The sequence below is a fragment of the Scyliorhinus torazame genome, chromosome 17 (assembly GCF_047496885.1).
Source record: "Scyliorhinus torazame isolate Kashiwa2021f chromosome 17, sScyTor2.1, whole genome shotgun sequence".
Classification (NCBI taxonomy): Eukaryota; Metazoa; Chordata; class Chondrichthyes; order Carcharhiniformes; family Scyliorhinidae; genus Scyliorhinus; species Scyliorhinus torazame.
The window spans coordinates 181240448-181257396 of record NC_092723.1 but is presented as its reverse complement, the minus strand read 5'-3'; the positions used below and the strand labels follow the sequence as shown (position 1 = coordinate 181257396).

The 16949-nt window shown below is 47.6% G+C and overlaps 1 protein-coding gene across 3 annotated transcripts in view; it reads left to right on the top strand.

The window, feature by feature from the left end:
• Positions 1-16949, top strand: part of LOC140394473 (tudor domain-containing protein 5-like) — a 67061-nt gene that overhangs the window by 35223 nt on the left and 14889 nt on the right. For 2 of the 3 annotated variants that reach the window (XM_072481768.1, XM_072481767.1), the window contains exons 12-17: positions 5721-5787; positions 6453-6656; positions 7657-7836; positions 9026-9193; positions 10124-10280; positions 15207-15272. In XM_072481768.1, coding sequence (XP_072337869.1) covers positions 5721-5787; positions 6453-6656; positions 7657-7836; positions 9026-9193; positions 10124-10280; positions 15207-15272 — 842 coding nt within the window. The remainder of the gene's footprint in view (positions 1-5720; positions 5788-6452; positions 6657-7656; positions 7837-9025; positions 9194-10123; positions 10281-15206; positions 15273-16949) is intronic. The other variant, XM_072481769.1, reaches the window with a different exon arrangement.

The following is a 16949-nucleotide window of genomic DNA, read 5'->3' as shown; positions in this document are numbered from 1 at the left end:
GGGGCCATCATCATTACCCCTAACAACCTCCGTATATTCGTGTTCAGCTGTCTCCCCTTCACAAACCCAGTTTGGTCCTCGTGGACCACCCCCGGGACACATTCCTCTATTCTCATTGCCATTACCTTGGCCAGGACCTTGGCATCTACATTTAGGAGGGAAATAGGTCTATAGGACCCGCATTGTAGCGGGTCCTTTTCCTTCTTTAAGAGAAGCGATATCGTTGCTTCCGACATAGTCGGGGGCAGTTGTCCCCTTTCCTTTGCCTCATTAAAGGTCCTCGTCAGTACCGGGGCGAGCAAGTCCACATATTTTCTATAGAATTCGACTGGGAATCCATCCGGTCCCGGGGCCTTTCCCGCCTGCATGCTCCTAATTCCTTTCACCACTTCTTCTACCTCGATCTGTGCTCCCAGTCCCACCCTTTCCTGCTCTTCCACCTTGGGAAATTCCAGCCGATCCAAGAAGCCCATCATTCTCTCCCTCCCATCCGGGGGTTGAGCTTCATATAATTTTTAATAAAATGTCTTGAACACTCCATTCACTCTCTCCGCTCCCCGCTCCATCTCTCCTTCCTCATCCCTCACTCCCCCTATTTCCCTCGCTGCTCCCCTTTTCCTCAATTGGTGTGCCAGCAACCTGCTCGCCTTCTCCCCATATTCGTACTGTACACCCTGTGCCTTCCTCCATTGTGCCTCTGCAGTGCCTGTAGTCAGCAAGTCAAATTCTACATGTAGCCTTTGCCTTTCCCTGTACAGTCCCTCCTCCGGTGCTTCCGCATATTGTCTGTCCACCCTCAAAAGTTCTTGCAGCAACCGCTCCCGTTCCTTACTCTCCTGCTTCCCTTTATGTGCCCTTATTGATATCAGCTCCCCTCTAACCACCGCCTTCAACGCCTCCCAGACCACTCCCACCTGGACCTCCCCATTATCATTGAGTTCCAAGTACTTTTCAATGCACCCCCTCACCCTTAGACACACCCCCTCATCTGCCATTAGTCCCATGTCCATTCTCCAGGGTGGGCGCCCTCCTGTTTCCTCCCCTATCTCCAAGTCCACCCAGTGTGGAGCGTGATCCGAAATGGCTATAGCCGTATACTCCGTTCCCCTCACCTTCGGGATCAATGCCCTACCCAGCACAAAAAAGTCTATTCGCGAGTAGACTTTATGGACATAGGAGAAAAACGAGAACTCCTTACTCCTAGGTCTGCTAAATCTCCACGGGTCTACACCTCCCATCTGCTCCATAAAATCTTTAAGTACCTTGGCTGCTGCCGGCCTCCTTCCAGTCCTGGACTTCGACCTATCCAGCCCTGGTTCCAACACCGTATTAAAATCTCCCCCCATTATCAGCTTTCCCATCTCTAGGTCCGGAATGCGTCCTAGCATCCGCCTCATAAAATTGGCATCATCCCAGTTCGGGGCATATACGTTTACCAAAACCACCGTCTCCCCCTGTAGTTTGCCACTCACCATCACGTATCTGCCCCCGTTATCCGCCACTATAGTCTTTGCCTCGAACATTACCCGCTTCCCCACTAATATAGCCACCCCCCTGTTTTTCGCATCTAGCCCCGAATGGAACACCTGCCCCACCCATCCTTTGCGTAGCCTAACCTGGTCTATCAGTTTCAGGTGCGTTTCCTGTAACATAACCACATCTGCCTTAAGTTTCTTAAGGTGTGCGAGTACCCGTGCCCTCTTTATCGGCCCGTTCAGCCCTCTCACGTTCCACGTGATCAGCCGAGTTGGTGGGCTTCCTACCCCCCCCCCCTTGTCGAGTAGCCATCACCTTTTTCCAGCTCCTCACCCAGTTCCCACGCAGCTGTATCTCCCCCAGGTGGTGCCCCCCCGCCCATCCTCTCCCATACCAGCTCCCCCCTCTCCCCAGCAGCAGCAACCCAGTAATTCCCCCCTCCCACCCCCCCCCCCCCCACCGCTAGATCCCCCGCTAGCGTAATTACTCCCCCCCATGTTGCTCCCAGAAGTCAGCAAACTCTGGCTGACCTCGGCTTCCCCCCGTGACCTCGGCTCGCACCGTGCGACGCCCCCTCCTTCCTGCTTCTCTATTCCCGCCATGATTATCATAGCGCGGGAACCAAGCCTGCGCTTCTCCCTTGGCCCCGCCCCCAATGGCCAATGCCCCATCTCCTCCACCTCCCCTCCTCCCCCATCACCACCTGTGGGAGAGAGAAAAGTTACCACATCGCAGGATTAGTACATAAAACCCCTCTTTGCCCCCCACATTCGCCCCACCACTTTGTTCGAACGTTCTTTTTAATAACCCGCTCATTCCAGTTTTTCTTCCACAATAAAAGTCCACGCTTCATCCGCCGTCTCAAAGTAGTGGTGCCTCCCTCGATATGTGACCCACAGTCTTGCCGGTTGCAGCATTCCAAATTTTATCTTTTTATGAAGCACCGCCTTGGCCCGATTAAAGCTCGCCCTCCTTCTCGCCACCTCCGCACTCCAGTCTTGATAAACGCGGATCACCGCGTTCTCCCATTTACTGCTCCGAGTTTTCTTCGCCCATCTAAGGACCATTTCTCTATCCTTAAAACGGAGGAATCTCACCACTATGGCTCTGGGAATTTCTCCTGCTCTCGGTCCTCGCGCCATCACTCGGTATGCTCCCTCCACCTCCAACGGACCCGCCGGGGCCTCCGCTCCCATTAACGAGTGCAGCATCGTGCTCACATATGCCCCGACGTCCGCTCCCTCCACACCTTCAGGAAGACCAAGAATCCTCAGGTTGTTCCTCCTTGCGTTGTTTTCCAGTGCCTCCAACCTTTCCACACATTGTTTCTGATGTGCCTCCTGCGTCTCCGTCTTCACCACCAGGCCCTGTATATCGTCCTCATTCTCGGCTGCCTTTGCCTTGACGACCCGAAGCTCCCGCTCCTGGGTCTTTTGTTCCTCCTTTAGCCCTTCGATCGCCTGTAGTATCGGGGCCAACAGCTCTTTCTTCATTTCCTTTTTGATCTCTTCCACACAGCATTTCAAGAACTCTTGTTGTTCAGGGCCCCATGTTAAACTGCCACCTTCCGACGCCATCTTGGTTTTTGCTTGCCTTCCTTGCCGCTGTTCTAAAGGATCCACTGCAATCTGGCCACTCTCTCCTCCTTTTTCCATCCGTATCCAGGGGGGATTCCCTTCTGGTTTACCGCACAGTGTTTTTAGCCGTCAAAATTGCCGTTGGGGCTCCTATCAAGAGCCCAAAAGTCCGTTTCACAGGGAGCTGCCGAAACGTGCGACTCAGCTGGTCATCGCCGCACCCGGAAGTCCCCGACAGAGTTGCATTCTTGACAAGAATCCACAACCTCCGCAGTCTTGTCTGGAAGGAAGAGAGCATGCTGGATGATCTCAGAGATGCCGTAATTGTGACCATTTTCAAGAAAGAAGATCGGCCCGACTGCGGAAAGTACCGTGGGATTATCTACTTTCCGCCACAGGAAAGGTCATTGCAAGAATCCTCCGGAACCGCCGCCTCCCAGTAGCTGAAGAGCTCCTCCCTGAGTCTCAATGCGGCTTCCGCCCATCAAGAGGCCCCATGGACATGATCTTCAGTGAGGGACAAATCCAGGAAAAGTGCAGGGAGCAGCATCAGCCTCTGTACATGGCTGTCTTCGATCTCGCAAAGACCTTTTACTCTGTCAGCCGTGAGGGATTGTGGAACATGTTCCTCCAATTCAGCTGCCCGCAGAAATTCTTCACCATTCTCCGCCTGCTCCACGATGACATGCAGCTGTGATCATCCCCAACCGAACCACCACAGACACAATACGTGTGCAAACTGGGGTCAAACAGGCTGCGTCATCGCACCAACGCTCTCTCCAGCTCCTCGCAGCAACACTCCACTCTGTCACCCTGAAGCTCCCCACTGGAGTGGAGCTAACCTAACCAAGTGGGAAGCAGTTCAACCTCCGACTCCTCCAGGCCAGAACCATGACCACTCCAACCTCTGTCAGCGAGCTGCAGTACACAGACAATGCCCGTGTGTGCGCATGCTCGGAGACCGAGCTACAAACCATCATCAATGCATTCATCAAGGCATATGAGAGAATGGGCTTCAGACTAAACATTCGGAAAACAAAGGTTCTCTACCAGCCCACTCTTTCCACAAAAAGCTGCTCCCCCCCCCCCCCCCCCCCCCCCCCCCGCCAAACCATCAAGATCCACGGTGAACCCCTGGACAATGTGGATCATTTCTCCCATACTGCAGGAGCTTCCTCTCAGTGCAAGCAGACATTGACGATGAAATCCAACATCGACTCCAATGCACCAGTGTAGTCTTTGGGGCGCCTGAGGAACAGAGTGTTCAAACACAGAGACCTCAAACCCAGCACCAAGCTCATGGTCTACAGAGCTGCCGTGGTCCCCGACCTCCTGCATGCATCAGAAACATGGACAATGTACAGCAGATACCTCAAATCTCTGGAGAGATATCACCAGAGCTGCCTCCGCAAAATCCTGCAAATCCTGGCAGGATAGGCATACCAACGTGAGCATCCTCTCCCAGGCCAATATCCCCAATATCAAGGCACTGGTCAAGCTCGACCAGCTGTGATGGGCGGGCCACATTGTCCGCATGGTCGACACGAGACTCCCCGAACAAGTGCTCCACACCGAGTTCCGCAATGGCAAGCGATCACTGTGAGGGCAGAGGAAACGCTACAAGCACACGCTGAAAGCCTCCCTAAATAAATGCAACATCCCCACCGACACGTGGGAATGGCTTGCCTTAGAACGCACAAACTGCAGAAAAGGCATCCGCAAAGGGGCCAATCACCTCAAGCGTCACAGGGTGGAGCACACATGCCAAGCGTACACAGCAGAAAGAGAGCGCAGAATCCTGAGCGTCCCCCCCACCCACCTCATCAAACACCACCTGCCAAACCTGTGGCAGAGTCTGCGGATCCAGGATTGGACTATTTGGACACTACAGAACCCACCTCCCCGGAATGGAAGCAAGTCATCCTCTGGGACTACACAAGAAGGGAAGAAAAAGATGATGATTGGAATTGAGGGAGGTATGTTTTGGTGCTTGCCCGAACGGGGAGCGAAAATCTTATCCTATATTTTCTTTGGCTGTATGAGCAATCATGATCGATTGTTCCAGGCACAGCACTGTGCCTGGCCTGATACATTCCTTGCACTCCCATCCCTGGGACTCTGATCCAGACAGAGCACTGTGCCTGGCCTATTGATTGTTCCGGGCAGAGCACTGTGTCTGGCCTGATTGATTGTTCCGGGCAGAGCACTGTACCTGGCCTGGTTGATTGTTCCGGGCAGAGCACTGTACCTGGCCTGGTTGATTGTTCCAGGCAGAACAATGCCTGGCCTGATTGATTGTTCCGGGCAGAGCACTGTGCCTGGCCTGATTGATTGTTCTGGGCAGAGCACTGTGCCTGGCCTGATTGATTGTTCCAGGCAGAGCACTGTGCCTGGCCTGGTTGATTGTTCCAGGCAGAACAATGCCTGGCCTGATTGATTGTTCCGGGCAGAGCACTGTGCCTCGCCTGATTGATTGTTCCAGGCAGAGCACTGTGCCTGTCCTGGTCGAATGGTTGAACAGCTGACCGGCAATCAGATTGACCGACTGCTCTCACGGGTGGGACTGCCTTCGCTTGCCAATAGCTCGCCATCCTTAAAATCTTAACCTGTAAACTTAGATGAACACTGAACAATGAATCCTAACATTGGTTCTATTGTCTTCCATAGATGTTGCCATTCAAAGCTTCCCGCTCAAGGAATTCCATCAACGCTTATGTGGCTACAACCAACTGAGGTAGGGCAGAAGAAAAATATGGTTTGAACTAACTTTGAGGATGTTTTAAAATTGAAACCCACCACAACTGCTTTTGGTTGTGGGCTCCACTTAAAGGCAAGTTTCCCAAGTGAAAGGTCATTTGTAGACCGTGAGGAATTCCCGTAGGGACTGAAGTCTAAATCTACTGTTCAAGTGAAGCACGGTCAAAGGGCAAGTGTAATTCCAGCAGAACGCTTCCCCATTTTAACATCAGTCATTTGAAACTTCATTTTTCCACAGTTCCGTTCTGTTATTATTTATAGTTACTTGCAGCAATTTGGAAAATGCAGACGAAGAACTTGAGGGTGCAATTGCAGTTCAGTAAGTTTACATAAGTCATTTTCATTAGAAATGTGGCAGTAGGAATTTATAATCAGAGTGTGTACAGATTAATGTTTTATTCATAGCAAATGTTTTGTCTGGCATGAAACGCACGCTGTAGTTTTGTATTCAAAAACAGACTTTGTTTCTCAGTTTTCTGCTGCTTATTAATTTTGGTCCGTTCAAATATTTGATAATTGAACAAATTGAAGTCCCCGTTTCAACCACTGGCAGGTGGACATTGCCCCACAGACATGATGCCTGGGAAATGTAATGTAATTCCAGCTGCAGCATGTCATCACAGAGATTTCATTTTCCTTCAGCAGGATGACTGGAGCATTGCTGCTAAAAATCAGTTTCTGAGATTCTGTGGCAAGCAACCACTGGTGGCCCTGATTTGTGGCTACCTCGACGATGTGTTGCACTTGTTCCTCTGTGATACCTCGACAGATGAAGATGTTTACATTAATGATGTCCTGAAGAAAGCAGGCCATGCAGTGCCCAGCCTTACAAACAACGCTGCTAAGGTACAGTCAGTGCGTGCCAGTGTAGCAGCTTGCCATTGCACCCGAAGGGGAGGCTACGGTGTTAGTGTTAATATCGCTGGACTAGAAATCCAGAGTCCCAGGATGATGCTCTTGGGATCTGCATTTGAATCCCACCACGGATGATGAAATCTGAATCCAGTAGAAATCTGTAATTAGGAAGTCTTAATGATGGCCATGAAACCATTGTCATAAAAACTCACCTGATTCACTGATGTCCTTTAGGGAAGGAAATCTTTTTTTATATAAATTTAGTGTACCCAATTCATTTTTTCCAATTAAGGGGCAATTTAGCGTGGCCAATCCACCTACCCTGCACATCTTTGGGTTGTGGGGGCGAAACCCACGCAAACACGGGGAGAATGTGCAAACACCACACGGACAGTGACCCAGAGCCAGGATCGAACCTGGGACCTCGGCGCTGTGAGGCAGCAGTGCTAACCACTGTGCCACCATGCTGCCCTCAGGGAAGGAAATCTACCACCTTTACCTGGTCTGTGGTAGTCCCTTAATTGCCCTCCCGGATGGGCAATAAATGCTGGCCCAGCCAGCGACGGCCACGTCTCATGAACAAATGTACTTTGGAAATGCATTTTCTTGAACTATTCCATGTGTTCGAAATACCCTCTTTAATTGCACTGACCCGCACGCCATTCCTTGTCCAAAATGGTGAGCAGGGTACCTGTTGAATCTTTGCCCAAATGCTGATTCTCAGCCTGAAGCTGGGAGATTGCACCAAACAATGTAGAATGTGACAGCATTCTGGCTTCCGTGGTACCTTTGCCTCAGCATTGCTGACATGGAAAACAGATGGTTGGAGACAACCAAGCCACTTGCTGCTCAAGGTTTTGGTACTCATTTTAAAGTGAGTAAAGAGAGAGGAGCAATAGAGTCCTTGTTGGTGTTTGTTGGTTGAACTCTGGTATGACAGGAAGCCTTTTTCTGAGCTTTGGTTATAACTTCTTTCTGGTTTTGGCTGTAGGGATTTGGGCTGTTTAATCCTGCTGCCCTGTATTTGAAATCAAAACTAATTTCTGTAAAGGAGGTGCCATCAAAAATAAATGAGCCTCCAACAACCCCACTTGACAGAAAACCCAAACCCTCCACAGCAGAGAAGGACAAACAACCAGACCTCCCAGCACAGGGAGAGCAGAATAAACGGGTGAGCTGATCTTCATTGTCTAAGCTGTGGAATGGTGCATTATGGTAATCTTAAGTTTGGTTTTGTGTTTTTTGAAGTAACTATCAATTTCCTGTGTTGTTAGACAAACCAAGTCAAGACTATATCTAATATTCGGTTTAAAAGTCGATGGGGTAACCGGACCTAGGTGAGGAGATGCGAGATCAATAGAGAAAGGATGCTTTTGATCCTGGAGGAGATGGAGGATGAGGACAGGAGGAGTAGGTGCAGTGAGAAGCTAATAGTAAACATGACACTGGACTAGAAGCCATTTCTTTACAGTGGGACGAATGAGGAAATGGGGTGGCAAGAGGAACAGGGCAGAAAAGGTATGAAGGGAAGAGGAATAATGGTGAATAGGAAAAGGTTGGTTGGCACTATCAGAGCCAAGATTCTTCAGTGGGGCGGGAACCTATATTGTGCAGAGCCCAATTCCATCTCTGGTGGGCACAGATGGGAAGCAGGTGGAAATCTTGCTTTTGGGTATGAATCAGAAGAGGAATGCGCTGTTTCTAGGCGAGCAAGTGATTGCCTAGAATAATGATCGAAAGAACAATTTCTGTTTAAGCCAGGATGGGGATGTCTAGTTCCAGTAGCTGAGATTTGGAGGGGTTGTCCAGCAAACTTAGTGCTAGGCTGGTATTTAACCTGTGGTCAGAGGTGGTTTAATTACGTTTTCCATTTAATTCTCGGTTACAGATGTGTTTATTGAGATGGAGGACACTCTGAGACTGTAGCGGTTGGGTGAAGATTATTCTCACTTGCAGTTTTGGTACCATTGAGTATTCAGTTTTACCATTATCTGGTGACTCTCCGGAAGTTGCTGCCTTTACCATTAGTCCGTGCACCGTTGCAGTGTTTGATCTGCATGCGTATTGTTATCACCTAGCTTTGTGATTTGTGTGTAGGACCATTTCAGGAGATGCTCCTCCAAACCGAGAGATAAACTAATCATTCCCATCCTAATCACAAATAGAACTAACTCTTAATTCTCGCCATCCTAAATGATGTTTATATGGAGATAATATATCCATCGTTCCTCGTCAGTTTTACTAATGTGGCCACTCCACTCCATGATCTTATTACCATACATTCAATTACAGCCTATTGTAATTAATTTGGATTCTATATATCACTAACAACATGTCAAGACATACCAATTCTTTTACAGGATTTTGAACCACTAACATTTGATTTACCATATTTGGAACCATATCCGTTTTGCTCGGTTACTTCAGTTGAAGACAATTGTAAATCTTCGAAGATGTCTACACTGGAAGTATCTGAAGAAATTCAATATGAGCTCCCAGCACTCGAGGTTGTGGAAGAGGAAAAGCAAGTATGTGTTATCAACAAACCGGGATGACTGGTACCAGCTTTACCAGAAATTAAAATCCAGATTCCGTAACGGAAGAGTCTTTGCAATTGATGTAGATAGCTTGTAAAGTTGGAAGCCTATCTAAGAGCTTTCTCTCAGTGGAGACAATCTTTCACTCGTTCCCAGGTTTCATTTTGCACTTTACTGGCTGCTCTGTCTGTGCTGCTCCCATCAAGTTTCTGCTGCTCCGCCTCGCGGCGCCGAGGTGCCAAGTTCGATCCTGGCTCTGGGTCACTGTCCGTGTGGAGTTTGCACATTCTCCCCGTGTTTGCGTGGGTTTCGCCCCCACAACCCAAAGATGTGCAGACTAGGTGGATTGCCCATGCTAAATTGCCCCTTAATTGGAAAACATTAATTGGGCACTCTAAATTTTTTTTTTTAAAGTGTTTCTGCTCCCACTTCTGGCTATATAGGAAATGCTGAGCCCGACATTCACCCTATCCTCTAATTCCCCCCTCCCCAGATTCCTTTTTCCCAAACCACTGCCTGCTCAACCACCCAATGGACCAAATAGCCTACTTCTGCACTGTAGGGTTTAAGGAGAGGTTTGCACTTCCCGTATATTTAGCATGCAGAATGAATGGTGTTGAGTCCCTCAGTCATCATCTGATTGTTTGGATACAATTGAGATGCAAATATTCGACAGACTTGAGGTTATTTGGCTTCGAGTTACAAATTCTTGAAGTTCAGATGACCCTTTGTGTTTCTTTTGCCATATATTTTAGATTGAAGAATGATTTCTGCACAGAAAGTGAGGATAATGCAAAATATTTTGTGTCACACCAAACATTTTTAGACACTGGTTAAATTAGTTTACTTTAACTTTTCATCACTTTTTCAGCAGGTTATCTTGTGTCTGTTCCTTTTTATTAACTGCGTATATAATTATAGCAGAATCGGTGTTGTGAATCACTGAACCGTGTGAATCACCTCCAAAATTCAGAGGCAATGTTAAAATCACAAGATGAGTTCTATATCTCAATAATTGATACCAAGCATTCTGTGGAACCATGCAGAGCAGAAATTCCAAGTGGGAATGATCAGCCTGGTGAGTATAGCCATCTACTATTGAAATTGGAGAATTGGACATTTTGAGCAATGTAGGATACAGGAGCTTTTACTTTTAGAATTTCAAAAAATATTTTTGTTTTCACACTAACTGTATGATTTGAATGAGCGGAGTAGAATGATAACAGTGCAAAATAAAAATCAGAATAAAATCATCACTGCTGGATGCTCTGCAATCGTATAATTTGCTTATAATGTACTTGCAAATTCTTCGCGGTGGACTTTGTAACTCTCCCAAGTTAAATACTCCCAACAGTTCACACCAGACCAGAATTAAATTAAGAACAGTCAAAGTTTGTAAATCTTTGGAGAAGGTTTTGCTTTGCTGGTAAGTATGGAGCTGAACCTATACACACCAGAAAGTAAGTTTAGTTTCTCGTCTCCTGTTGAGTTATCTGGCTAGAATGGCAATAGCAGTAATTAGATCTTGATTGTATATCATTGAACTGGAGGGTAAAGTTCATCCTGGATCCTATTTTGTCCACTATGCAAGGACGCATTGAAAAGTATATGTGCATGTAAATGTTGGTTGGATAAGATCAGCCTTAGCTGTGGTGTTCACATGCAGGTGAGGCCACTTGCGTTGGACCTAGTGACAGTGGAATAATGCTCAATTATGATCTTACATAAAATGAAAGATTGGCAAAACAAAATTATTTCTGGGGGGGGGGGGAATATTATCATATTTTACAAATAGTACTTTTAAAATTTTATGTCACTATCCGACTGGAAATACATGAAAAATAGAAGCAGGAGGAGGCCATTCGGCCCTTCGAGCCTGCTTGCCATCCATTATGATCATGGCTGATCATCAAGTTCAATACCCTGATCCCACCTTGCCCTCGTATCCCTTTAGCCCCAAGAGCTGTATCTGTTTCCTTCTTGAAATTACACAATGTTTTCGCCTCAGCTATTTTGTGGTAGTGAATTCCACAGATTCTCCACCCTCTGGGTAAAGAAATTTCTCCTCGCCTCAGTCCTAAAAGCTCTACCCCTTAGTTCAGAATCCTTTTCCAAAGCCCCTATCTGTGGCTTTTTTCATTACCTCTTCAATGGCTGCTTACATTCTCTCACTCTCACTTTCTCTCTCACTCTCTAAGAGTCTGCTGGTAGCAGTCTTTTCTTTCTGTCTGTTTAACCCTTAAATTACCTGCTACATCTTGGACCCCATTTCTGGACCCACGTTCTAATATCCCCTTATCATGATACCTTCAGGAATCATTAAACATGTCTGGAATTCAAAACACCAGCTGCTCCAAGAACTTCTTATAAAATTGAATCAGAAAGCCCTCCGGACCAGGGCTTTCCCAGTCTGCATCAAACCAATGCTTTTTTTCATTTCATCTGGGTTTAATAAGGGTTCCAACTCCTTCTCCGCCTCCAGAGCTGGGATGGATAGGCTGTCCAAAAGGTCAGACATGACCGATCCCTCCACCAGAGGCGCCGATCTATGAAGTTCACAATAGAACGATTCACAAGCCTGATTAACCTGAGATGGGGAGGAAACCAGGTTACATATTTGTCTAATTTCCCGGGAGGCTGCCTGTCATTTAAGTTGGTGAGCCCAAAGACGACTGCCCTTCTCCCCGTATTTATAAAACATGAGCGTCGCAGCTAGCCCACTGCTCTGCCTGTCGACAATAGCTTGAATTGTGTTTGCAGCTTTTTCTTACTTGCCAACAACTCCGGGGTAGGGTTCATTGAGTACTGGTGACCCACCTCAAGAATGGAGTCCACTAGCTTTTGCTGTTCCACTCTCGTTGTCTTCATCAAATGCGCTTTATAGGAGACAACTTACCTCCTATAAGGACCACCTTAAGGGCCTCCCACACCGTGGAATTGCGTGAGATTGACTCAGTTTTATTTACTTTTATATAGTCCTCAATGGCTATGGACATGTGCTCCACAACATTTCTTATCCGCTAGCAAAGTGTCTAACCTCCACGGCGGACGTTGGGAGGGGTCTGATCCTATGCCAAATCAACAAAATACGGGGCATGGTCCGAAATCACAATCGCTGAGTGCTCGGCCGCCACCACTGAAGGGAGGAGAGAACTACCACCACCCACCCCCGAGGAGCGGTCCAGTTAGGATCCAGAATACAGTTTAGGTCCCCACCCAAAATAAGCTGATTGGGGAGGGAGGCCGGCAGAGTATTAATAAAGTTTGTATATTCCCAGTTTTGGGCTTAGACATTAACCATGACCACCGGGGTGCCTACCAAAGATCCACAGACAATGACATGTCTGCCATTGGGGTCGGGTAAAAGCTGAAAGGCAGAAAACTGAACGCTTTTAGTAATTAATATTGCCGCACCCCTGGCCCTACCATCAAAAACCGAGTGAAAAACGTGTCGTACTTGCCCCCTTGCAGTCTTGTCTGGTCCCTGACCCACAAATGGGTCTCGGGGCGGCACAGTAGTACAGTGGTTAGCACTGTTGCTTCACAGCGCCAGAGTCCCAGGTTCGATTCCGGGCTTGGGTCACTGTCTGTGCGGAGTCTGCACGTTCTCCCCGTGTCTGCATGGGTTTCCTCCGGGTGCTCCAGTTTCCTCCCACAAGTCCCGAAAGACATGCTGTTAGGTGAATTGGACATTCTGAATTCTCCCTCTGTGTACCCAAACGGGTGCCGGAATGTGGCGACTATGGGATTTTCACAGTAGCTTCATTTCAGTGTTAATGTAAGCCTACTTGTGACAATAATAAAGATTTTTATTATCTTGCAAAAACATCAGGTTTTAAACTCTTAAGGGGAGCAAATACTCTCGAACTTTTCACTGGGCCATTCAACCCCATAACGTTGCAGGTGACCAAACAAACTGAGGGTCTCACATCTCCCCCTTGCATCAAATAAATAGTCCTTTCCATCAAAAGTTACTCTAAGCCAAGCATGCTAGATCACACCGAGTCAGACGCCACTTTTATACAGGGGCAGCCTTGGGTCTATTGATCACAGCCCTCTTCTTCGCCAGCGCCGCTCCTAGGTCTTGGTAGAACCAGATGGCGTGGCCTTCCCCTTTAAAGTCCCAATGTTCCTTCGCCCATCTTGGAACCCGTTCTTTCTACTTGACGGTATGGAACCTCGCTATTACCGCACGAGGTGAATCCTCAAGATGGGGCCTTTGCCGGAGTGTACAGTGGGCTCGGTCCAACTCAGGAGGGGATGTGAGTCCACCCTCCCCCACCATCTTTCCGAACATATCCGCAAAGTGCTCCGTGGGCATTGGGTCTTCCAGCCCCTCCGGCAACCCCACAATTCAAATGTTTAGTCTCCTGGACAGATTCTCCAAATCATCCACATTGGCCTCAAAGACTTGTTCGCTTAGGCCACCGAAGATAGCTCTGATTCCAGTGAGGCAACACGATCTCTGTGGCTTTTATCTGGCTCCATGGGCTTCCACTGTTCTCCAGAGCCGCTTGGATGAAAATGAAATGAAATGAAAATCGCTTATTGTCACAAGTAGGCTTCATATGAAGTTACTGTGAAAAGCCCCTAGTCGCCACATTCCGGCACCTGTTCGGGGAGGCTGCTACGGGAATTGAACCGTGCTGCTGGCCTGCCTTGGTCTGCTTTCAAAGCCAGCGATTTAGCCCTGTGCTAAACAGCCTCTTTAGGCCTCTTCCATTGATTTCCGGAGATCCTCCGACACAATCCATCAGCGATTTTCAAATTCCTTGGCCATGGTCCTACAAAGCACCTCGGCCATTAGTGGAGTGGCCATGGCCTCAGAGACTGACTCGGCCATTTTACCTGCCGACGACTCTGAGAAGCCTCCGACTCCGCCGACAAACGTTTGCTGTCCATCTTCTTTCCCCTGCCTTCTCTGGGCATTTCAGTCATGCAGGATCCTTATTCCATTAACTGTTTGAGTTTTCAAAAGAAAACACCCCCCGATATTAAGAAAAAGGGGCAAAAAGTACAATACTCTTGTGGGAGCCACTTAATGTGTATCTTCCCCCTACATTAAGCCACAGGAAGTCCCCGAGTTACATAGACACTTGATCGGCAAGGGGGTCAAAAGAAACATATTGGGTAGACAGGAAAGTGAAGTTTGAGAGGCTGCAATCATATCAGCTGTGATCTTATCAAATGATGTGGAGATGCCGGCGTTGGACTGGGGTGAGCACAGTAAGATGTCTTACACCAGGTTAAAGTCCAACAGTTTTGTTTCGAATCACTAGCTTTCGGAGCACTGCTCCTTCCTCAGGTGAATGAAGAGATAGGTTCCAGAAACATATATATAGACAAAGTCAAAGATGCAAGACAATGCTTTGAATGTGAGTCTTTGCAGGTAATTAAGTATGTACAGGTCCAAACGGAGCAACTGGAGAGAGGGATAATCACAGATTAAAGAGGTGTGAATTGTCTCAAGCCAGGACCGTTGGTAGGATTTCACAAGCCCAGGCCAGATGGTGAGGGGTGAATGTAATGCAACATGAATCCAAGGTCTTGTTTGAGGACGTACTCGTGTGCGGAACTTGGCTATAAGTTGCCAACTTATAGCCAAGCTTCTGCTTCGGCAGAAACTTATAGCCACATTCCACGCATATGAGTACGACCTCAACCAGGACCTTGGATTCATGTCGCATTACATTCACCTCCCACCATCTGGCCTGGGCTTGCAAAATCCTATCAACTGTCCTGCGAGCTTTTGCAGGTAATTAAGTCTTTACCCTTTCTCTGGATCTGTAAAGACTTAAAGGCTGAAAGGACCGAATGGCCTACCCCTCCTTCTAATTCATATGTTCAGATGTATACAAAAGGATGGAAAATACTGGAAGATTTGTCTTGTAGCCAACTTTTGTATGCAAATTAGAATGCTTTATAAATTTGCAAAACGTTTGGGTTTGAATTTTTGCTGCATTTTAACAGCTTAAATTAATAGTGCATTTGTTATTGAATACAGATATCTTGGGTGAAGCTTTCAATCCCGAGAAGGTTCAGCCCTCTGTTAAAACCGATACCAAGGAAGGTAAGTATTAAAAATGTTGGGCGCACTGGTTTGTTTAACTGCACTTTCACTGTGGATTAAATGATTCCATCGAATTCCCCTGTGGTTCGCCTTCTCTTCGGCTGAAAGTACTTTCTGACCCACACAGCCCTGCTCTTGGACAAGTTGCTTGATGGGCAATGCGAGAGGTGGAGGTCATGGTGTTCTTTAGGCTGCTGATAACCAAGTGAGCCAGGCTGACATAATGAGCACACACCCTCTGCTGTGGCACGAAAGTGCTCCAGATACTGCAATTGCATATCGTAACTTGAGCCGTTTTAAAATGGCACTCTTGTTCGTACACATTACTACTCAGTCACACAATGTGAAGCTACTACTTGGTGTAAACAATACACCTTAACCAAACCGCTTCTCAAAGACAGCTGGCGCTCAGGTTGAGACAGGTAAATTGCTCCCCATGATGTATTGCTCAAGATATTTGCGTGTAGTATGTCGATTATAGCCAAATAAAGATGCCCAAGCCTTGTGGTTGTCATTGCTCAAATGTAGACTCTATCTTGTCTATCACAATTTACACACACTTCTAAAAGGACTGGCTGTGCATTATAAATACTTAAGCTCATTTATGTCTAAATTTGGTTGAGATAGTAATCTATATAAACATAATTTATATTTCAAATTTATTATTAAATCATTCATTTTCAAGGCTTCTGGCTCTCTGGTACTGCTTTTTTTATCGGAAGATTTTTCACCACATCTGTTGTGGGCGTTTAATGAAGCGCTGGAGAAGGGGGAGTTACCGGAGACGATGAAGCAGGCAGTAATCACACTAATCCCCCAAAAAGGGAAGGACCCGGTGGAATGTGGGTCGTATAGACCCATATCACTATTGAACACGGATGTGAAAGTATTGGCTAAGTTGTTGGCGGGGAGGATGGAGGATTGTGTCTCGGGGGTGGTTGCAGAAGTACAAACAAGCTTCGTGAAGGGCAGGCAGCTCGCGAGGGATATAAGACGGCTGTTGAATGTGGTGATTAATCCGTCGAGAGCTCTGGTACCGGAGGTGGTGTTGTCCATGGACGCAGAGAAAACATTTGATCGGGTGGAGTGGCGGTACTTGTTCGAAGCTTTGGGAAGGTTTGGGTTTGGGCCGAGATTTGTGGCATGGGTGCGGTTGCTGTATGTGTTGCCAGGAGGATGAATGATATGAGCTCACAAAGCTTTGACTTTCAAAGGGGTACGAGGCGGGGGTGCCCGCTGTCGCCGCTGCTGTTTGCGCTGGCCATAGAGCCATTGACGATGACTCTCGGGGTCGGCAGAGTGGCAGGGGATAATGAGGGGACAGAGGGAGCACTGGGTGTCGCTCTATGCCGATGACCTCTTGTTGTATGTTTCGGATCCGTTGGAGAGTATGGGAAGGATTATGGGCCTGTTGGGGAGGTTTGGAGGGTTCTCGGGATACAAGCTGAATGTAGGGAAAAGCGAGGTATTCCCGGTAAATGAGCTGGCACAGTGTGCTAATTTAGGGGGGCTGCCATTTATGGTACCGAGGGATAGGTTTAGGTACTTGGGGATTCAGGTAGCGAGGGAATGGACGGGACTCCATAAGTGGAACTTTTAAAAAAAATGTTTATTCAAAGTTTTTCCAACAAAAATTTTCAACCAGTTAAACCCCCCCCCCCCCACCCCGCCCCGCCC